The 23464-nt window shown below is 40.0% G+C and overlaps 1 protein-coding gene and 2 long non-coding RNA genes across 4 annotated transcripts in view; 1 reads left to right on the top strand and 2 right to left on the bottom strand.

Moving 5' to 3' along the window:
* On the top strand, nucleotides 1-19021 carry LOC310704059. The gene is made up of 2 exons (XR_014524538.1): nucleotides 1-367; nucleotides 18777-19021. It is a non-coding gene; the product is annotated as an uncharacterized lncRNA (long non-coding RNA).
* The window catches only part of EGLN1 (egl-9 family hypoxia inducible factor 1), a 25788-nt gene continuing 5794 nt past the window's right edge, over nucleotides 3471-23464 (bottom strand). The window contains exons 2-5 of one of the 2 annotated variants that reach the window (XM_083496920.1): nucleotides 11596-11715; nucleotides 10252-10388; nucleotides 7918-7985; nucleotides 3471-6077 (exon numbers count right to left, since the gene is read on the bottom strand). In XM_083496920.1, the coding sequence (XP_083353046.1) occupies nucleotides 6013-6077; nucleotides 7918-7985; nucleotides 10252-10388; nucleotides 11596-11715 (390 nt within the window). In that variant the 3' untranslated portion in view covers nucleotides 3471-6012. Of the gene's footprint in view, nucleotides 6078-7917; nucleotides 7986-10251; nucleotides 10389-11595; nucleotides 11716-21975; nucleotides 23234-23464 lie in introns of those variants that run through there. The other variant, XR_014524495.1, reaches the window with a different exon arrangement.
* On the bottom strand, nucleotides 14653-16565 carry LOC310704064. The gene is made up of 2 exons (XR_014524544.1): nucleotides 16501-16565; nucleotides 14653-16448 (listed from the first exon to the last, which is right to left on the bottom strand). It is a non-coding gene; the product is annotated as an uncharacterized lncRNA (long non-coding RNA).

Consider the following 23464-nt stretch of genomic DNA (forward strand, 5'->3'; position numbering starts at 1 on the left):
ATATAGGTTTGGTGGTCTGTGGTGACAGTTAACAGAACAGGGAGTCAGGGGGGCCAGCAGCGATCATGATCTGTGAGAACTCCTTTCAGTTGTTGTCACCCACCATATTCTTTCTCTTTTTTTAATCAGCAGAAAGAAGGGAAATGAAAATGAAAATTTACCCACCACAGGATATGATGAATACAACAGGAACTGACCCAGGGCAACTCATACTAAGAACATTCCAGAACCAGGCCTGGGCAAATGAGACAGTTGGCATGGCCTTTCTAGAAAATCCATTCACAAGGAAGCGTTTTTATTTTCGTAGATTCAGGCTCTCCCTGAATGCATCAGCAGGAAATGCGGAAACCAGTTTATTTTCCCCAAGGTAAGCTAATTTGCATGCCAGAATAGTAAGACTGGCACGGTGTGTTCAGAATCTACAGCAACTTTCCCTCCAATAGCTGAAAGGCAGGGAGAAACTTGGCAAGCGCTGCTTTTTCCCATCACTGAAGTGCTGTGATCTTCCACACCCGGGAAACCTCTCCCTGCCAGCCTCAGACTTCTTGGAAGAATGCAAATGTTACATAAGCACCATAAGCACTAGGCAGGCTTCAGGTTTATGGGGGCTACTTTGGTTTTGACTACACTCCCAAGGCCTATAAACCAGAACCAGGTCCCATAAAGTATCTGGGGAGAGAAGCAAAGATAAAATAGGAGTTCTGAACGCAGAGTCAAGTAGCTTCTGCAACCCATGAGCCTTTCTCTCAATGCCTTGCATAACATACTCCTTGCTCAGGGCCAGCCTGCCCATAAGGCAGGTGAGGCGACTGCCTTGGGGCGACAGAACCAACCTCCAAGGAACACATTGCCCGCTGCTGCTGTTGTGGTGGTGCCAGCAACAGCTGCAACCGCTCCTTGGAGACTGGATCTGCCACCTCCTCTGAACCCGCCATTTGCTGCCTCCATAGCAGCCTCTTGGCGAGTAGGAGCCTCATTGGCCTCTTCCTACCTGGTTCCCCATCTTGATCCTTATCCAACTCCCCCGCCCCAGTTCCTGATGTAGATCTTCCCAGCAGGGTGAGAGACGCCATTTTGTGGTTTGCCTAAGGTGCCAACATGTATTGGACTGCCCGTTCTCACTTTCCTATTTTCCAGCTACAAGTGCCACTGCTAAGTGTACGCAAAACTGTAGCACCTATGAAGAAGAGATTGGTGTTACGTTTTGCTTAGGGAAATCCCTGGGGTTTGCAGAAGCTCAATGAATCTTTTTTTCGGGGGAGGGACTCCGAAAACAGTTCAAAGAGGACTGAGCATGCCAATGGCGGCAGAATGCTGATTGATGGATTGATTGGGAAACCAGGGGAGGGGGACAGAATGGCTGGAATCCCCAACATGACATCCTGCAACATTTTGTTGCCGTTCCCACTTGCATAAGTATAAAGAATCTACCTTGGAGTTATTACAGATCAGGGTTTCACTTGTTGCTATTGTTTACATCAGGCATGGCCAAACTGTTTTGGGACTAAAATTCCCATCATCCCTGACCACTGGTCCTGTTAGCTAGGGATGATGGGATTTGTAGTCCCAAAACATCTGGAGGACCAAGTTTGGCCATGCCTGGTTTACATAGTTTGGAGAAAGAAACCCTTGCTGGTCTGCTTTAAGTTATTCAGCAATCTATCTCCTGCCTACAATTACTGTACAGGTTGCTACATGACACTGTGCTACAAAGATCCTGGGAGACAGGGAAAGAGCCCTCTGGCATGGCGACAGCCTTTCCAAGGCTGAAACAAGAAAGATGGCCTTGAAGAGCAATATGCTTGCTAATCCCCAAGAGACCAATGGAGCTGGGAGGGGAGAGTGGTTAAGACAAAAAGGCCATGAGGAAGACCAAAGCTGCAGACACACTTTGCCTAAACACAGGGTGGGGAGTGTGTGCACACGCGTGTGAAGAAGTAGATAGTAGGAATAAATGGGTGAGATAGAAACAGTCCTATCTTTTTAACCTTCATATGCTGCAAGGAACAGATAAGGGTATCCTGAGGACGTATCTCCAAATATGGGAATTATACAACTGGGGAGCCACGATCAAGAAGGCCCTACCACAAATCACTATGGGGTGTGCTGAGGTTAAGGATAGCAGTAACAGTAGGGCCTTCTCCCACAGATGTTAAGAGCATGGGCTGCCACATAAGGGGAGAGGTGCTCCTTCAAGTATCCAGGTCACAAGGGATTAGTGAGATGGGGTTATTTTGGCATTTCCCTTTCCGTGGCGCATGGGCATTTGGACAGGAAAATTCTAGAACCGGCTGATATAATAAAGGCTAACACATTGCCTGGTTCAGACAGATCATATCTACCTGTTAGTTCTTGGAGAACTCAAATATGAAACTGCAGTGCTCTTCAGATTATGCTGTACTGAGACAGAAGCTCAAAGAACTTGTGTACTGCATTCACACAACAAGGCTTTTCTTTATATTACTGTAGCTCCTCACATTCCCCTGAAAACCCTGTTCCTGACACATAGGAGATTCTTTGAAACAGCATGCAGTGCAGCTGGGTGATGAAACCGACACTCCTCCATGAGAGAGCGTATGTGTCTTCTGCTCATTTAAAAGGCACTTGGTATCCAAGCATTTATTATTACTGAAAGAAAAGCTGCTTGAAGACTCAGGTTTTAATTTGAGACTGTTTTTTTATAATGTCTTACTGATGTTTTATTATCAACAGAGATTACCAAATGATAAAAAAATAACAACATGAGTGGGAGATGCTTTAGCAAATAAACATCAAGAAAAATTGTTATGAAGAGTGTCCAAAGACAGTAAAGGACAAAAATATAATAATTGCAGAAGAGTCAGAGAACCAGGTTTTACTTAAGGGTGGTTCATATCACCCCACAGAAAACAGCACTGAGAAGGCACAGCAGGTAGCTGTTAAAAGCAGGTCCTCATAATATCTTCTGACAAGTAAATGTTTTCCTTTGCTTCTAATCATGAGAAGGCAACCACGCAACGTGCACAGTTTATACTGTGTGACAAAAACTCATTAGCACAGGGAGAAGTTTCCTGCAATGTGGTACCACAGTGATTGAAGTCTGGAAACAATGCATCTGACACACTAAACTCAATCTATGGACATGCTCTAAATGCTTACCTAAACACCCAAAATTCAAGATGGTTATTTTCAGAAGGAAAAACACCTAGCCTTTCCACGTGATCAGAAAATAAAATGTTTGCATTGGTAATGCCAAGTTAGTACCAGGCTACAACTGACAGTCTTGTCCCCCCCCCTTCTCCTTTAAAAACAATCACAGCTAGATAATTAAAAACAGGGTTTATAAATGAAACTAACAGGAGACCCTTGACTGCAGCTGCAATGTCACTGACTGCTAAAAACAGACAGACACACCCCATATCAGTTTACTAATTAGTTGCTGTGTAGGAGGCTTTAAAAATATTACATAATTACAAATAACCACCACATTGTTTCAAGAACCTTTATACATCTTTTAATTAATTAGCTTTACAAGCAACTTGAGAGCTCTTTCAGTAATGAACACTGCTTTTCAAAAGTTACATGACTTTATAGGAAATCTGCAAATTAATTCTGAATTTCTTTGCCTGCTAGATAAAAGTCTTGTGTTTTACAGCTGGCTAATGTCATGAAATAAAAATAGCATTATGAAGCTTTATCTTTAACCAGGACTAAACACATATACAGGCCATAAGACAGTTTAAAAATAGTCTGAAACAGGTTCCTGCTTGGTAACGCCCAAGGCTGAAGATTTAACTGACATGAACAGCTTCTAAATGGACATTAGAAGACCCAGTTTGGTGACCTTTTGTAAAATAACCAACTGAGAGATTTAAGCACATTTTAAATCTTCCCAACAAGCACAAATGTAAGATGTTGATACTTTGAATAGAGGGACAAACAAACAAAAAATGTAAAGGCTTATTATGTTGTCCATGTCTAACACATTTAACATAATACAAAAGCAGTTAAAAGTTAGAAATGGTGTTTCTTAGGCCTAAAACAGTGCATTGCACTGCAGACCAGACAGTAGAGAAAATTTGCACTCCTTGGTCAGGCTTGCAGAGGCACTTACAGTAGACATGTTTTCTTCGGATTTACCAGGATTAAGAGAAAAACCAAACTGTTAAAAGTTTTGACAGCTAATCGTTTTAAAGGGGGTGGGGAAAACAAAAAAACCCCAAAGACTTTTTGCCAGATCTTCCCTTAGTATGCTATCACAATACTGAATTTCCCACCTTTTGTCAGTTGTCACTAAACGTAATCCTTTTTTTTTCATGTTTTACATGAATAGTAACCTTTTTTTAATAAAAATTACTGAGCTTTCCATAGAAAAGGTCTCTAATACAAGTACAAACTATACAGATGCTAAAATAGGCAAAGTTGTACATACAGAAATATTTCTGTACACTCACATTGTTTTGGTTAAGTGAGGGAATCAAGGGATAAAATATGGAGCCTTTAAATGGGGAGGCTCCTGTTTGTAAGGCTGCTAGAACTCAGAAGCTTCCCTCCAGGGGGTTGCTTTTGAGCACAAACCAATCCCTTCAAAATAAAAAATTTCAAAATATCTGGTTGAATTAATTTTATTCTCCATTGCTTCCTCACTTAAAAGTAATTTAGTTTTTCCTTGTCAAAAACATTTTCGTATTGATCAGAGGCCAATGTTATTTTGGGGAGAAAAATTCTCAGCAGTAGGAAAATATTTACATATTAAGCCTGCAGTGATGCACTTCAGTCTTAATGCATTAAATATACCCCTTGATAGTATATAAGGGGATCAAGGGACCCAACTGCAAATGAGGATACTACTGCTTTGGGGGGAAATCTCTGAAGTTTCATGACTTTACCAAAAAACGTAGCAGAAAGTAAGCTTTTGAAAACAAGTCAAGATTGAGATCTCCCATCAAAATAGTAGAAAGGATGTTGGTACACCTAAAAGCCTAGGAAAGCCCTTATGTTCTAGGGATTTGATACTTATGGGCAGAGTCCACCTGGCACTTCATCTGCACAAGCCCCACTGGAAAAAGCCGGAGCTGCACATGAGTACTGCTGTGTTCTTGAATGATTTTCATTCACATCAAATGGCTCTCATAGATGAAGTTCCCAGCGGAACTGCAGCCACAGTTCTCAACATGAAAAAGACAGTACGGATAACGTCAAGTCCACTTAGTGCTAGCCAGTCACTTAGAAAACCCAAATGACACAGATACAGAAAGCTTGCTCTCTGGATACAACATATAAAACCACAAATTTAAGGAAGTAATTGACAGCAAGATAGGCATCTGTTTCAGTTTTTTTAAAAAAAGTTTCAGAGAGAACACAAACACAATACAGCAGCAATCTTAAAAAAAATTCAAATTAGTGTAAGATATGAAAATAAAACAATTGGGTTCTTAAATGGGAATTAAAGTGCTCCTTTTCAGACTTAAGTGTAAAGACAGAGTGATCATCAGTTACTGGCAATTCTTATTTAAATTAGGTTTTACATGGTAGGAGAACAGTGTGAACAGCAAATTTACAAAAATAGTTAAATGCCATTTTGGAGAAAAATGTTTGCTTTGCTCGATGTTGATCAGCTGTACCTGGTTATACAAAAATTATTTAAAATTCAAAACTTTTACCACATTTTAAAAAAGGGGGGATGATAAATAGCATTGAACTGGATGATTGAATGGCAAAATATGAAGGATGGAAAACTTCTATGTAGGGCACTTCATGTGTAAGCTGTTTTTTTCCTCAATGCTTATCGTCACATAAGCAGTTAACAGGACTAGAGTCACAATCATGTAGTACAATGCATAAGCTATTAGAAATCCATTTGATGAAACACTGAAACCCATAATTCATTTGTTTATTCCAAACGTTGATTTGGCGTTGATTTTCCTTTATCTCATTATTCACATTCAAAAGTTAATAGACAGCGCCTAGGACTGTTGTGGGGAGGGGGAGATGGACCAGGACGTAGCACAGGGAATTACTAGATCAAAGGCTTTATAGAAGGTCTTTCCCATTTGAATCAGGAGGCTTGTTAAGTTCAGTCTCCACACCTTTTTCACCTGTAAGACAAAGGGGGAGTTATTAAAAAAAAACACAGAAATACTATACCATTACAAGTTAGATATGCAAGGTGGCCAACCACACTCTCTTGCGCATGCGCGCGCGCACACACACACACACAGGCCACACCATCTCCCTAACTCACACACTCCACATATACACAACTACACATGTGTGCATCTCTCACTCACGCATACATACCTTCCTGCCTCTCTCTCACACACAGACATACACATACCACACAGTATACCCAATGCAAAACTACAAGTATACAAGTATACAACAATATACCCAAAGCAAAACTACAAGGCTCCTGGAAGTATGGCAAAATCTGCCCCAATGGATGCTCAACCTTTCTGGTGCTAGTCAAATTGATCTGAAGGTAAAAGTAAAGGACCCCTGACAGTAAAGTCTAGTTGCGAACGACTCTGGGGTTGCGGCGCTCATCTTGCTTTACTGGCCGAGGGAGCTGACGTTTGTCCGCAGACAGTTTTTCCGGGTCATGTGACCAGCATGACTAAGCAGCTTCTGGCAAAACCAGAGCAGTGCATGGAAACGCCATTTAGCTTCCTGCTGGAGCAGTACCTATTTATCTACTTGCACTTTGACGTGCTTTTGAACTGCTAGGTTGGCAGGAGCTGGGACCAAGCAATGGGAGCTCACCCTGTCATGGGGATTTGAACCACCAACCTTCAGATCAGCAAGCCCTAGGCTCAGTGGTTTAGACCTCAGCGTCACCCGCGTCCCTCAAATTGATTTAGGAGAATGCAACACTCTATTAAGCTTGTCAAATATATACATCTTTCCTTTCTCCACATTTTTACATGACAAAAATCCAACAGATCTGTTCTTCAGTTCATTTGTTCTAGATTCTAATTCAACACAATCTTAAATACCACCTCAGACTGTATCATTTGTGCATCAAATTCAAATAATAAAAGAATGTTTAAAGACAGTAATAGTGTTTGCTGCACATTCATGGAAATCCATTCCCCTAATCCATCAAATGTTTTAATAATGTTTTCTAGAAGCTTTCTTGGTTGGGGTGACTTAACCTTATGATTAAGCAGGACTGAAATAGTTTTTTCAGTTTGCATAATGTTTCAGTTGGTTATTTTTCCCCTGTGTGGCCTTTTAAACTTGTTGCTAGCTCTGAGCCACTATGGGTGGGGCAAGAAATAAGATGAAATTAAGGCTCTTTCCATTTCACGATACTCAAGATAGTGGTACCTCGGGTTACAGACACTCCAGGTTACAGACACTCCAGGTTACAGACTCCGCTAACCCAGAAATAATACCTCGGGTTAAGAACTTTGCTTCAGGATGAGATCAGAAATCGCGCGGTGGCAGCAGCTGGAGGCCCCATTAGCTAAAGTGGTACCTCAGGTTAAGAACAGTTTCAGGTTAAGAACAGACCTCCAGAACGAATTAAGTAACCCTAGGTACCACTGTATAGGTCTTACTGAAGTTCATTATTAACTACAGCTATAATATCACTGTACAGTAATACCTTCGCGAACGTCCGCCTTGTCTAGCGTCCATTCCAGCAAACCTGAAAGTACTGGAATGGGTTACTTCCAGGTTTGCCGCTCATGCGCAGAAGTGCTAAATTGTGCTTCAGGCATGCGCAGAAGTGCAAACTGCTTTGTGTGCATGCGCGGGACTTTGCCCTGCGTCCTTTTCGGCTAGTGGCTGGGGCTCCGTAACAGATCCCAGCCGCAAAACGAGGTACAACTGTACTCAGAAGTTGCTGTTGTCAGTTACTTTTACAGCTACGCACACTAATATACAGCTGATTTTAGAGAGCACACAAACATAAAAAACAGGGAAACCAAATACCTGTTAAGTATTTTACTTTAGCACGGGCTCTTTCATCTGCATCAAAATACCACACTGTTATTGCGTACCTTTAAAAGATAAAAAGAATGAAATAGTAACACACTATATTAAAAAACAACACATTTTAACACTCTCTTAGATCCCTCCAATTACATGACAGAACCGTATACCTGAGCCACCTAAACAGCAGTGCATACTGTCAACTTATTCTGTGTATATGTAACGTAATAATTTGCAGAACTTAATACAATCTGTAATTTACTACTTTGAGCTGAAAATTCTAATTTCCAAAACAACTCAATTCTTGGCAGACCACTGGCTCAGGCGATTCATATTAACCACAGGAGAAAGGATCTTTACCAAACAAGCAAGCCTCATTGCATTGTAGATTGGGTGTTAAGCTTGGCAGAGAGGGACCGATTGGTTGTTCCACCACCCTTAGAAGCTCTGGCCCAGCAGAGGGCATTCTCTGTGGAAGCCCTGAAGTGGTGGAACTCCTTCCCCACAGAGGTGCATCTGGCATATTAATTATACAGTTTGTGGTGAATGCTGAAGACACACCTCTTTACCCTGGCCTTTGACACCAGATTAGTATTTTTAGGACCCACCTTATTTCTGTGATTGTTAAGTTGCTTTAAACTGCTTTGAATTGTGTTTTTAAGTGTTGTAACCTGCCCTGGGACCTTAGGGAGAAGGGCAGGTAAATAATAGCACTAATAATAAATTGGTGGCACTGATAAGTAGGAAACATCCAACTCTAAACATCTTCAGCTTTATTGGAAAAAAATGGTCCTTCAGACTTTACCCAACTAAACAGATGTCTCCTTCCAATGAAAAGCAAATTCATTCTTAAGAAAACAGCAGGGCCCCTGCTGAATCAGAGCAAAGGTTCATCTGGGCCAGAGTTCACACTGGCCAATCAGATGCCTATGAAAGGCCCAAAAGCAGGACAAGAGTGCAATAGCATTCCAATGCTTTTGATCCCCAGCAACGTTCCTTGATTTTAGACAGCTTCCTTGTTTTATAACTTGGTAAGGTTGCAATCCTATACAAACTTGCTTGCCAGCAAGTACTAAATTTTGCTGAACTCAATGGGACTTCCAAGTAAGCATGCCTAGAATCAGACTGTAACTCAAAGCTGTTGCTTAAAAAACAAACCAACAAGAATAAACTTCTAATATATCTTATACCAGCAAACTCTCCTTAAATTTTCACAACATATGAAGCAGTAGGAAGCAAGAAATGAAGTCTGCAACCCTAAGAGCATAGGTCTAGCACTTTAGAGACGCTCAGGACAGGTTAGGTCAGAAAGGACAGTCTAAGAAACTTGGAGGTTTCGCTTCCTCTACCTGCTCTTTCCCTTGGAGACACATCAAACTAAGTTGCATCTCTACACTTCCAAGAACTGCCCCCTTTCACTTCAACAGAATGTTAATTACAAGGTTTATAAATTTAACATTTGTACAGTACCAAAAAAGTGAACTCCATTCACTCAGGAAACAAACATCTAATCTAATGCAGTGATAAATTTTGCAGTGTATGTACATAAAGTCTTATTTCAAGAGACATTTACAAAATTATTTATTCAACTGATACTCAGGTGTACATGCACTTGTTTAAAAGCCAAATCTCCATATTTATTAATACGCAAACATCACCTTTACTCTAAGCAGCTCAAGGTGGCATACATGGATCAGGCTGGCTCAAGGTCACCAAATGAGCTTCAAGGCCAAGTAAAGATTTGAAGCCTGGTTTCCCAGGCCCTAGTCCCACTTTCTAACTACTACATTAAATTGACTCTTGTAAACACAGCTATTTTTATCCCTTTTTTAGTCTTCCCAAATAATAGCTCCCACACACCTGTTAACAATTCATGCCTGGCCTAAGTGATCAACTTCTATGCCTTCATCTGCTTTATATGACACGTAAATTCAATTTTTTTTAACCTGAGAAATAAACTGACATGTCTACTCCCCATGTATAGGCCTGCAGTCAAAAAAATCTCAGAGAGAAAAAACCCGACAACTTATAACAATGCATGACACCATTGATAAGACAATGACTTTTTCCCATTTAACTAACCTGCTATAAATCATGACAAACCTTAGCTTTTGTTGATCCATAACTAATGGTAACATAGCATGTCATTAATCAATGCAAGTTAAAACTCTCAAAATTTGTCAAGCGTAAGTCATATATTCTGAATAACTGAGGCTCCATTTATATTAGTCACCTTCCTGGGACAGATAAATCCATTTTTTGCAGATTTCCAATTCCTTCTTATTTCTGTTGTAAACTTACTAAAGTCTGCCGGTATATATTCATTCATCTTACCTTGTAGCAAATGCAGGCTGCACTTCATGAGGGTTGCGGCGGTCAGACCAGAAAAACAGCAATCTATCAAACTTAGGTTCAATGTCAGCAAACTGGGCTTTGCCTTCAGGAAATATTCGAAGAATACCTCCACTTACCTTAAAAGACATAAACAGTGCTTCACAATCAAAGATGCTATCAGCAATTTCAATGTACTAATAGCACCTACATATAGTTTCCTTTTAACTCAACTATTTCTATAATAGTTAAAGCAGACAGTAAGATTTCCTTCTCACAGTGATCCAAATAAAAATAAGTTGCACTAATGAAACTTTTTTTTGAGGTTCATAAGTTGGCTCTATAAAATGAACTAGCACAGACTGAAAAATCAAACAATCAAAATGTCTCAGATTTTTGTAACATACATTAATGAATGTGTTTTAGTGTATATTTAGATAATCAATATTAATAAAATAGAATATTTGCAAAACCAAAAATTACTGTTTTATGAGAAACAAAATCTCTGTGCTGATATTGTTAACTGCATACAAATTCTGAATGAGTGGTCCACAGAATGAATATAAATACCACCTTTAAAAATATTGAATAATGTAGGAACTCCTCCACTGGGTTAAATTAAAGACCCCATCTAGTCCAGTATTCTGTTTTCACAGGAAGTAGAACCGGGGTACAACAAGCACTCTCCCTGGATTTCTGACAAGCAACTAGCTTAGCCGAGTTTCAATTGGGGAAATTACCAGCCACTAGTCTAACCAATTTCTATACTTTGCCCAACATTCTCATAGTTCCTTGAAGTTAAATATGAACAATGAGGAGTCAGCACCACAACAAATGGCTATCAAATTCCTGAAGAAGGAAATAAATTCTAGTCTTTCTCCAAAGACGACCAGGGAGATCAGTGAATATATGATCTATAATTTATTTTCACTATAGCAAATAAATATATTCTTAACAAAGTTGAAAGCGTCTCATAACCTTAGTATTAAAGAAGGCAATTCCTCACATTTACACATGAACTAGAAGAGTTGTTTCACATTTAACATTAGCATCAAAGCTACACAGAAGTTTACTGCCATAAAAACAATAAGCGGGATCCAAAGAGCTACTTGAGGTGCATTTAAAACTTTCAGCATGACTAGTGTGATTTTTGACAGTTTTCTAAGGAAAGTATGTTTTTAGATCCTAGCTGGAGTGGAAGGGAGACCAAACACTAGGTGAGGTGCCCTGGATATAGGATCGGATGCAACTTCAAAGGATATGTTTACTAGGTGTACAAGATATTGCTTTAAAAGGCATGACATGTTATTCAAACATGTAAAAAAACTCTCTCTAAAATAGAATTACCTTGGCATCCCAGTCTTTATTAAGGTAATATATACATGTGACACATCTTCCATCTCCATTTGGATTATCAACATGGCGCACATATCCTGTTCCATTGCCTGGATAACAAGCCACCATTGCCTGTAATAAAAATAGAACAAAACTAGCATAAGAACAGATTGTTGGCTACAATAGTATGCTTCTTTCAAGCCAAACTTCAGGGAGAGGACTTTGAGGGTGCCAGGAAAGGCCTCTCTGAGAACATGCACCTGCAAGAACCACATTCACAACTCCTGCTTTATGCAATTAAACCTCATGTCATGTCTAATGATTAGCATTCCAAAGCCCTGGGAAGGGGAAGCACCAAGTAGGAAGCTCTAGAATGGGTCAGCAAGGTTTACCTCGCCTGGGCCGGTTCACTCCAGCGGAGAGCCCTCCATGGGCTCCATGAGCATGTGATTTCCGGTGTCTGCATCTGAACAGATACGATTTCCGGCACCACGGAAGTGAGTCCCTGCACTGCGCTGGTTTAGCACTGCGTGCGGGGACTCGCCGAGTGGGCGGCTCAGTTCGGGGGCAGCTTGGGGGCCAGTTAAACGACCCCCGTGGGCTGCTTGTGGCCCATGGGCCTTAGGTTGCAGACCCCTGCTCTAGAAAGTGGTTATAAATTAGCAACCCATTCCTCATTCATTTAAAACTGGCAGGCTGATTCCAGTACCTGTTTATTTAGAGGGGGAAGGTGCTGAAATACCTGACCCTTTGAAAATCCAGAGACCATAAAGGAAAACACGTTTTACACTCTTCTGTTGTTTTTGTTTTCTGTTATGTCCCAAATACACAAAAGGGTTAAGGAGTCATTGTAGAGATAAACCTGGAGATAAGTGCACCTTCTTACCGTTTCAGAAATGGTTGACCATCATGTTTACTAGAATACAAGATCAAATGAACAGTCAACAAAGCTATTTCCTAGGGGTCAGTAAATATCTTGCTTTAGAGTCATGTAGAATGCATGTAGCCCTGTTAGATTTAAGTAATTTTGCTGTAGTTAATACACTGTTGAATACAAAACACTAGCCCTTTTCTACTGTATCCCCCCCCCCCAAATGTCCAATTCTTTGTGATAAGAATTAAATATCCCACTAGATTTAAAATAGGCGGGGTGAATATTTCATAATGCTTTTATTTCCACTCTTTTTTGCTAGCTATAACAAAACAAGCTGAAAAGGTTAAAGGTTAATAACAAGGAAACAGCTTGAAAGTAGATGGGCAAGAATTCACTACATGCTAAAGAGGAAGTGCTGGAATGAGCAGCTGCTACAAAAAGACTATTTAAAAAAATCTAGAAGAGACAGGTGATTATAGGAGCAAGCACAGGATGTATTAAACACAAATCCAAAGGAAACTAGTACAATAGTAATTGAAGAATACACCGCAAGATGTAAACTAGAAGAGCTTGCCTGACTTTCAAAACTAGACCCACACCTTAAATAATATTATTTAAATAAATTATTTAAATAATCAATATCTGAGAGTAAAAACAAGAGACCAAGCAATTTTAGCAGGTTAAGAGGGCCTACTCCAAGTAAACCTGCAGACCACAGGAGACACTTAATAAAATTTTAGCCTTGCTTAACATCCTATTGGATAGAAGTCCATAGACTCTGGCCCTGATAAAATTATCAAATCCTCCAGTTTCATTGACAGCATCATTACAAGCAAAACACATGACTGGGAATAGAAAAGGATTTTTCAACTAAATTATCAACTGAATTTCCCCCCACCCAGCTTCATTGGATAACCTTGGTTCTAGTGCTATGAGAGAAACTTCTCTTATCCACTTTCTCAACACTACAAAAATGTATCTTTTGGAGATAAGGCAAGAACTGTATGGTTTTTCCAAGTGTGATCCCACCACAGATTTCTGTAGAGGCCCCAGTAAAACTGGCATATGTTATTTTCAGTCTTGCCTATAATGATCCTTAGCACAGAATCTATAGGTCAGAGCTTTTCAAACTTTTCATGCTGGTGACACCCTTTTGAGACATGCATCATTTCACGACACAGTAATTCAGTTTTACTAGCAAGCCGGAGGTTAAACTATCCCCTTTCCAGTCCCGGGAGAGGCGCAGGGAGTGTTCGCGCAACACACCTACACTCTGCAGCTGACACACTAACGTGTCGCGACACAGTTTGGAAAGCTCTGCAAATCCACTGCACTCTTCACCACAACCCCTATCTCTCTTTCTCGGTTAAAGCTAGCTCATATCAGGGTAAGCAGGAATACCCAGCGCCAGTCCAGAGGTGGAACACTGTCTGCAGTGAAATTCTCTGCCCCCGCATGGTTCTTACTGCCTGGGCTGAGTGCTCCTGAGCTCCTTCGCGGTTCCTCAACCTGCAAGAGCCTGCTTACTTGTCTCTCTGATTCTCAGGACCTGAACAGTAAGTCAGCAGGCTGCTACACCCTTCTCTCCCCAACGTGCTGCAAGCCTAGCCATCACAGATGCACTGCTGAATAAACAAACAAGATGTTATACAGACCTTTAGCTCAAAAGTGAAGAAACAGTGCTTCAATTCAAGTAAGCACAACTGAAGCCTTTAACACCCACCTAGAGAGGCTGGCTGAGAGGGAGAGGCATTCTCTACAATGGTGTCCTCTCCCTTTTCCTTCCTCCAACAGGCAGGCTGTTTATCTTTTGTAATATTGTACAATGGTTTTTGCCTTCAGGTAGGCTCCAATCTCTGTCCAATGCTTCCTAGGCACAGGGCCTGAACAAATCCAAAATACAGATATCATTCCAAATATTGGTTTTATTATATGAACTCATTCTAATTCAATCTGGTTCCACTGGATGCAGTAAGTTTACCCATATTCTGAACCCCTCTTTTTCCTAGATCTTTTCAGTGTTTATTTGTTGATTTATTGTGTAATTGTGAGCTTTTGAAATTTTTAAAAAATCAATATATAAAAACATTTTTAAAAACTTTGTACGAAACCAAAGACTCTTCAGATGGTGTTCCTGTTTGGGGGAGGAAACTCTTCAAATATTCTTTCCTCTTTTAGTTCTGTGGTTTTTTAAAATTGTTATTCTGGTTCAGTTTGATTTCCTGCTATCAAGTTGATTAATTGACATTTCTACAGAAGACATAAGAAGCAATCCTATGGATGCTAAGACTGCAATCCTATAAATGTTCACCTGGCAGTAAAAAACCCTGAACTCACTTCTGAGTACACATGCATAGGATCACACTATTACAAGCCTCAATGAACTCTGTTGGACCTGCTTTCAATAAATGTGCCCAGGATAGGGCTATTAGCATACTTGATGACCCTAAAACATTCTAGATGACATAGAGTAACTAAACACAATTTAAAGCAGGTATTATAGAATCTGTCGGAAGCTGAACAGGCAAAAGGGTTTAGTGAGAAGGAAGAAGCTGGGGCAGAAAGCAGTCCTGATGTAGAAGCTGGAGGTTAGGGGGCAGGAGACAGGGGTGAGGCAGGCTGCTGAAGAATCCAGGGAGTCTCCCTCTCCTGCTGTGACCAGCTTCCTAGACCTGGTCAACTAGAACATGCAGAGAAATGAAAAGAGCAGAGGAGAGATTAGGTGTGGGCAGACACAATCTCCAATTGCTTGGGAAAAACCCTGCAGAGGAGGGGACTTAGGCAGCTGTGGAAAAGTGGGGACCTTCAGTCTTCGCAGCTGCCTCCCTGGGGCAAGACCTACTGGGAAGAGTAGCTGAGATCACTAGGCTTTCACTGTTTTTGGTTTCTTTGAATAAGGAGTTAACTTCGCTGACACCAGTGTTTTTTATTGCTAACCTACACCTGACTACGGCTCCTGATATATGCAAACCTTAAGTTGTAGTCATAAACCATGGTTTGTAGCTGGCATTTCTCAACACAGAATTGTTAGGATAAATCATACCTTCTTGTTTTGTCTGGACCTATCAAACAGCAGTTAATAGAAAATGGAAGTGAAAGCTTCCAGTCTCCTCCATGCAACCATGCAAGGGAAGAGGAGTGGGTGAGAAAGCAAGGCCAAGACACACTGTAGCTCATTCCTGTCATGATAAACCATTATGATGCCCAAACTGGCTTATACTGTTCACATGCTCCTAATGTGTCAAAATTAGTTTGCTTTTAAAATTTGAGAAACACATTTATAGAGCAGACTATATATGATAACTCACGCTTTCTCCCATCTATGATTTTCAGTTGCTTATAAAATTGGGATTTTCAATTTGCACAACTGAATAAAATACTATATACAAAAGTATTCTACTTCCTTTAAAATCCACATTTTGTACCACACACCCTTTATGTCAAAATAAGCAGGTTTCCTTCCCTGTAGAGAACAGCTACAAGGCCTTTTCCTGTCAGACACTGAACAAGCATAGTAGTGGCTTAAACAATATGACATTTCACCAGCTGTGTGAGGCTAAGACAGTAAACTTACTTCATGAATTTTCTGCAAAACAATTGCATTTTCTATTCAATATTACAAGTTAATAATTATTTTCAGTAATATTATGAATTGTAAAGCCCTTGTCATTGTTTCTGTGATTTAAATTGTGTGACTTTTTATTATCAACCAATTTGCAAGGAAGATTGACTCAAAGAAGAATATTGTGACATAAAAATAAAAGGACTCAAGACTTAATAAAACCTGTGTTAGATGCATAAATAGTTGTCTTCATGCTTCTAGGACCCTCTCTTGCAGTTCTGATAGGAGGTATCACCCCTGGTTCACAGAACATACCTGTTGCAGCAGAAATGGCTTAAGGCCCTCACCAAATACAGAATTACGCCCATTTTAAGAACTTTGTTGCCATGGCAAGGGAGTGGGAGAGAAAGCAAGACTCTTTTTATCAGCCTGCCTGGCTCAAGTGACATCTAGAGCCTCCCCCCTCTTGGACTCCATCAACGGCAAGCCACTCTGTATGGGACAGCGAGAGGGCAAAGTGGCCCTGGTTTTTCTTCTCTTTTTCTCCCTATTTGGGTCTCTCTTTCTATGAACACCATAATACTGTGTTATACTTTGCTTACTTTGGGATATGTTGCATTAACAAATGCAGAAAGGTCCTATAGAAATTTAAATATAAAACCCTCTTTAAATATTTCCAGAAAAACCCCCCGTATGGCTTCTAATTATTGGTTAACATGCAGGATAGCACCTCTCTTGCCCCAGAGACTATATTTTTGACAGCTTTAAAAATAGGGCAAGTACTAATTAAGCTCTCCTGCGAACTGTGGCATTGGAAGACAGAGAACACAATGTTCTGGATTCTATCCAACAGTGGGAATCAAAATACTCATACTTTCCTCTCCTCTCCCTTGATTTACTCCTTCAGGAAGAAGAAGTCTTATTTGTGGTCATTACAAATCAAATTAATAGCAGTGTTTTCAAATGGTAGAGCTTTTTCAGACTTTCAATATATTCTAAATTCCCTCAAAAATACTTGGAAGGGTTTAAAAACTAGACTTTAAGTATAACAAAAAAAGCCTTAGATTTGAAAAATCCATGCTGCATTAAAAGGGGTATGAAAGATTAGCCTCTACTCTAACAAAGACAGAAGATTTTTTAAAATGAGAACATTGATTAAGAAGTGCTCTATTTTCTGCCAAAATCTGTGTCAACTGGACGTAAGTCAAGTCTTTGGATGAGAGAAGATGTGCTCAGTGTTTGCCTCCATAGAGAACGTTTTGGATGATAACAAACATTTTGTGATTGGACTTCCACTTGTGCAATGAGACCTGCTCTTCCTCCCCCAGCTGTCCCCCCTCAACAGCCCAATCTGTTCAAGAGTTTTCTGAACCTATGGAGCAGATTTTGGAAGCACTGGGGGCTGCAGGGTGAGGTGAGAAGAAGGAGGCCCTTGCATGCATGGAAACCCTTAGCACACAGGAGTGGATGATAATCTAGGAGAGAAGAACAAGACAGAGTGAACAAGACAGCTGAAAAGCCGAAACAGTTTGGCATATAGTACAGTAAAAATCCTTTGTTAAACTGCTTCCTTATTTGGGATCATGAACAGGCATCTGTTTGTACAACACAGCTTCTTCTTCCCTCCATGACCCCTGTGCTCTGGGGCAGATTTTGGGGGTGCACAAAGGAGGGGAGAAAGAGGAAAAAACGGAAGACCTGTTGTGCAAAAAGAATCTCCTTGTGCAAGAAGGGAGACATTCCTGGATGTCACCGATTGTGATTACTTTGGGGGTAATTCTCGCTAACCCTCAATTACATTTCAATCCCTCTCACAAACATAAGTTTTATTTTCCATGAGAAGCACAAAGGTGATATGGAAGAAAAATACAGTGTCAAGGGCAAGGCAATGTATAAAGTAAAACAACTAATTTCCTTGTGCTCATGGAAGGGCTTTTGATCCAGCAGATACATCAACTAACAGAAGAGTGGAGGCAATTATTGCTGATTTCCTTTTCCCCTGCAGCACCTACTTCCAACCTGTTCTCCCAACTCTAGTTGGGGGTGGGGGTGGGGGCAGGGCACTGACCATGTAAGGCAGGGGTCAGCAAACCTTTTCAGCAGGGGGCCGGTCAACCGTCTTTCAGACCTTGTGGTGGGCCGGACTATATTTTGAGGGGGGGGGAATGAACAAATTCCTATGTCCTACAAATAACCCAGAGATGCATTTTAAATAAAAGCACACATTCTACTCATGTAAAAACACCAGGCAGGCCCCACAACCAACCCAGAGAAGCATTTTAAATAAAAGGACACATTCTACTCATGTAAAAACATGCTGATTCCCCGACCATCTGCGAGCCGGATTTAGAAGGCAATTGGGCTGGATCCGGCCCCCTGGCCTTGGTTTGCCTACCCATGGTGTAAGGGAAAGAACCAGCAAAAATAGTGCCCCCTCCTCTTCCTTTAGCAGATGCCTCCACTAAATCAAAAGCACTTCGTGAACTCAAGGATATGCACATATAGTTTATAAGGTCCTGAAAATTAACATCTGCTTAGCATTGTAGACCAATCTGTGCTCTAAGATTACCTATGATCTCTGCATAATAAAGCTGCTCATTTTTTACTGTAGAGAAAACTATCTTCTTTTCACACTGGCAGTTTCATGAGTAGATTTGTCCCCCCATAATGCTACTCCTGTTGGGATCCTGGTTATTTAGGAAAAAAGAACCAACCATGTAGTATTTGTAATTTTTTGTTTCAATTTATACTATTCAGGATCTGTCAACATCACTGGTGAAGGGAAAAGAAAAAATATCAAATGGCAAGTCACTGATTCTAAAATTGGATTTGATAACAGAGTGGATGTTTTGCCCTACCTGTCTATGGAAGTCCACAGAAGCCCCTTTTCATTCAAAAAAGGGTGGCTCCTCAGCTGAGCTAGGAATGCTCTAACATGGTCTGCTCTTTGTAGTTAGGGAACCCCTAAAAGCTTGTGCCACAATAAATCCATCAAGCCTTTATAGTGCCATAATTTTGTCATAATTAAACTGCACAAATACCTTCTAAACTGTAACACAACTGTGGTTTGTATTCAACAAAATCAGAATATATCCACTGAAATAAGGGGATTTAAGTTAGTCACATTCACTGATTTCACTTCGTTTATTCTGAATATGGCTAACAGTGGCTACAACTCTTGAATCTTTTTCAGCACTTTGACAAATATAGGAATCCTGGTCCTGAATGCCCACTGAAGGAGGTTCTCCTACTGTTTCAGTTAAACAGAGAAGTACAGTGGTACTTAAGTACAGGTTAAGTACTTAATTCGTTCTGGAGGTCCGTTCTTAACATGAAACTGTTCATAACCTGAAGCACCACTTTAGCTAATGGAGCCTCCTGCTGCTGCCGCGCCGCTGGAGCACGATTTCTGTTCTCATCCTGAAGCAAAGTTCTTAACCCGAGGTACTATTTCTGGGTTAGCAGAGTCTGTAACCTGAAGCGTATGTAACCTGAAGCGTATGTAACCTGAAGCGTATGTAACCTGAGGTACCACTGTATACATTTGGGGGAAGGGGAAACTCACACCTTTATTTGTTGCTTTTTTGGCCGGCTTTTTACTAACTAAACATCTGCCAAATATGGGCTATTTCAAATCAACAGTTACCATATAGAAAAGAGCACTAGATTTAGATGGGCATATGCTTAAAGTTTATACAAACTTCAAAGCTGTAAGTCAGCAGTCCATGTTGTATTTATGTTTTCAATACAGTTAATCTTAAATCCTAAAACACTCAGGCTAGATCCCATTTATAGACTCACTGAGGAATGTCAACAAAGGGCATGCAAAACTAATGGAAGACTGGTGGAGCAGAGTGCCCAAGCAGCAATCTCTGTGGCTGAGCATAGTCTAAACACTGCCAACAATTGTCAAGTTTTATCCCACTATACAGCACTGAATCTATACATATGGCTGGTCTCCAAGATTAAATAAGGCTTAAAGCAAGAACAAAAGATGTATCTTTTAGCTGGCAGGCTAACACTATCCTTTTCCTTTAAACCACATTCTCGTATCCCAACTGTTTGAACTTCAGAAAACATTTCTGATTAAAGCCAGGTTAGCAGTGTACAAGCAATACCCAAAGCTCCTCTATGGCTTCCTCTGCCAACATTCTTCATTCTTAAGACAGCAACATTCCTTATGTTCCATTTCTGGCTTTTATCAAATCAAGGCTATGCAATGGAGGGCAATTCCTGCATCCTTTTTAACAAAAAGAGGTTGATAATGAAGCAAATTACTGACAAATAATCACAGGAACTACTTCTTTGCTATTCTTATCATCTATGGTCTGAGAAACAAACATTAATTTTAGGCACCATTGTCATTTTCTAATGTTATATTTATTACGTATTATGTAACTTATGAAGAATTAGTGCACAATTTGGCTGTTTTCCCTTCCATATTTCCTTTTGAATCATGCGTACATTTAGATTTCAAGTCTGCAGATAGAGATGGTACTGTTTTATTTTGTTTATATAAAGTTTCAGATGCTTTACAAATAATAATCTAATTCTTTTTATAAGAATTACTCAGCACTGTCACTCAATTAGAGTTTCATTTCCAATCTTTCTCTCTCTCTCTCAAATAAATATGATTTTACTTTCTGAATGGGAGCCCAAGTTTGAAATGGAATAAGAAACAGTGCTTATATGTCTACATTTTATCAGCAGAGTGGCATAACTTGTTCACAGAACAAGGGATGAAGAGCAGTTGTTCTACAAAGTTCAAACCACCAATGAAGTTCAGTAATACAAAATGATAAAGTGTTCTAGGGAGCATGTGAGGTGTTTTCCCCCAAGTGCTTTCTTTTTTCTGTGGAAATATGTTAATTAGTAACAATAATTGGATATCAACTGCAAATACAATTAGACAATCTTCACCATTTCCAGGCTGTGGAATCAATATATCATGTAATTATAAATTAATTAATTAATTTTGTATACCATCCTATACCCACAGATCTCAGGGCAGTTCACAACATAAAATCACAATATAGAAAAGAGAAATACATTATAAAAACAAAGATAATAATCCTCCCTTCCACAACATATTTTAAAAGGGCATCAGATGTCAATCAACCAAAGGCCTGGTTAAAGAGGAAGGTTTTCACCTGGTGCCTAAAGGTGTTTAATGAAGGTGCCAGCCTTTTTTGGGCTGTTCTATGGGCTGCTAAAATTTATTAGCATATCAATAGTTTTCATTACCATTGCTTTTTTCTTCTATTTAAAGAACTGCAAGGATGCACATGCCTGGGTATGCAGCAACTCTGTGTGGGGTCTGAATAATGAGGCAAATCATAGAGATTTCAGAGGTCTCTTCCCAAGGTGAACTATGTTGTCAATAACCAAACCCCTTGGTCAGACAGAGGGCCCACAAGAATATATGTATTCCAATTAAAAATCTATGTAGTATAATATCCCCCCCACATTTCTAGTCAATTACATATTGTATATTGATATGAAAAATTAACATGGGTACTTTAAAAAGTTTTGTTTACTAAATGTAAGTAAAATAAGTAAAACCACGCTGAGAAATGTGGGGTGATGCGTGTCTGAGGAGAGTACATTCTCTGCGGCAGCCCTTAAGTTGCAGAATTATCTTCCCACAGAGGTACATCTGGCACATTTATTATACAACGTTCATTATAGGCTGAATATACATCTCTCTACTATGGCCTTTGACACCTGAGAGATATTTTTAGGACCCACCCTGTTCTTCTGATTGTAAATTGTCTTATATGATTTACCGTAAATCTTTTTATTTTTACATTGTTGTAATCAGCCCTTCAATCTTATGGGGATGGGAAAGCAAGAAATCAAAATCAAATCAAATAGTAGTAGTAGTAGTGGTGGTAGTAGTAGTAGTAGCAGCAGCAGCAGCAGAATATTTTTGTGTGCAACCTCAGCCACTATTTTAGATTAATCCTCACCTCCACAGCCCCAAGTCCATACCTGCAGCAAACCTGCAGCAAACTAGTCAACCAATATCAATATTAGTTAACATTTTATTGAGCAAGTTATATGAAGTTTTATTAGCTCAAGCTGCTCTTATCAACTTGTGAGGTTTCTGTTTTGTTTGTTTTTCTTTACAAGGCTAAATGACAACTTCCTTCACAAGCAACCAATAGGATTTTAATTTCAATTAACAAGCTTTAGTTAAGATTCCTGCCTTGCAGGGGGTGGACTCAATGACCCTAGGGTCCCTTCCAACTCTAGAATTCTAAGCAATAATAACATCTTTAATGATTTTTTAAATTTTAATTTTACTTTGGGGTAAATGTTAACCAACTAGTGGAGAAATGGAGACAATAATGCAAACAAAGCTCTAGTACAAACTGATACTTTCATTGCGCTGAAAGTCAACCACATTTACTAGAATACTAATTAAAGAAAACATGCAGTAATTCAAATTCGACACTGTTCAATATCTGGACCACAGTACTACCCACTGAAGTTGCATGCCATGACAATTAAAAGGCTTTCCATGTCAAAAAAACCCAAAACCTGTGGTCTAACCTCATCAGCAATGACCTGTTACAGAATTGGGCTCAGAGTAGCCTGCTTGCAAAAAGGTCTTTTAACTTTATTTAAGATTCCAATCTATAACCTAACAAATCAAACTGGGCACAGGAAGACATTTTTTAATTCCTTTCAAGACCATTTAGTTTTATTAGCTTTATACCTATTTAACTAAAACAAGGAGGTGTTTCCTGCGTATATCTAAAACAGAGGTTAGGAAGTGACAATAAATGACAGAGTCAACACAATAAAACTGCAAGCTCACAGCAAGATGTGATAAATGCAGGCAGCCACAGTGATCCAGATCAAATAACCCCAGTAGTAGTACAAGGGTAATATTTTGGTTTGGCCCAAGTAAAATGCCTTACATAGCGTCAGATCATTTAGCTCAGTATTGTTTACACCACCTTCTCCTACCTGGTGACCTTCAGTTATTTTGGACTACAATTCCAATCAGCACCAGCCAGCACAGTCAATGGACTGGGATAATGGGAGTTATAGTTCAAAACACCTGGAGAGCACCTCGGTTCGAGAAAGCTGGCTTACACTGACTAACAGCAGCTCTTCAGGGTTAAAGGCGGAAGTCTTTTCAAGCCCTAGTTTGAGAAATTGTACCTGGGAACTTCTGCATTCAAAGCATGTGCTTTACCACTGAACTATGTACAGTGGTGCCCCGCAAGACGAATGCCTCGCAAGACGAAAAACTCGCTAGACGAAAGGGTTTTTCGGTTTTGCATTGCTTCGCTAGACGAATTTCCCTATGGGCTTGCTTTGCAAGACGAAAACGTCTTGCGCTTTTTCCTTAAAGCCGCTTGAAGAGGCGCAGTTGCGACGGACCGTGCTTCGCAAGACGAAAAACATCACAAGACGAAAAGACTCGCGGAACG

The sequence above is a fragment of the Podarcis liolepis genome (assembly GCF_965112155.1).
Source record: "Podarcis liolepis genome assembly, chromosome: 3".
Lineage (NCBI taxonomy): Eukaryota > Metazoa > Chordata > Lepidosauria > Squamata > Lacertidae > Podarcis > Podarcis liolepis.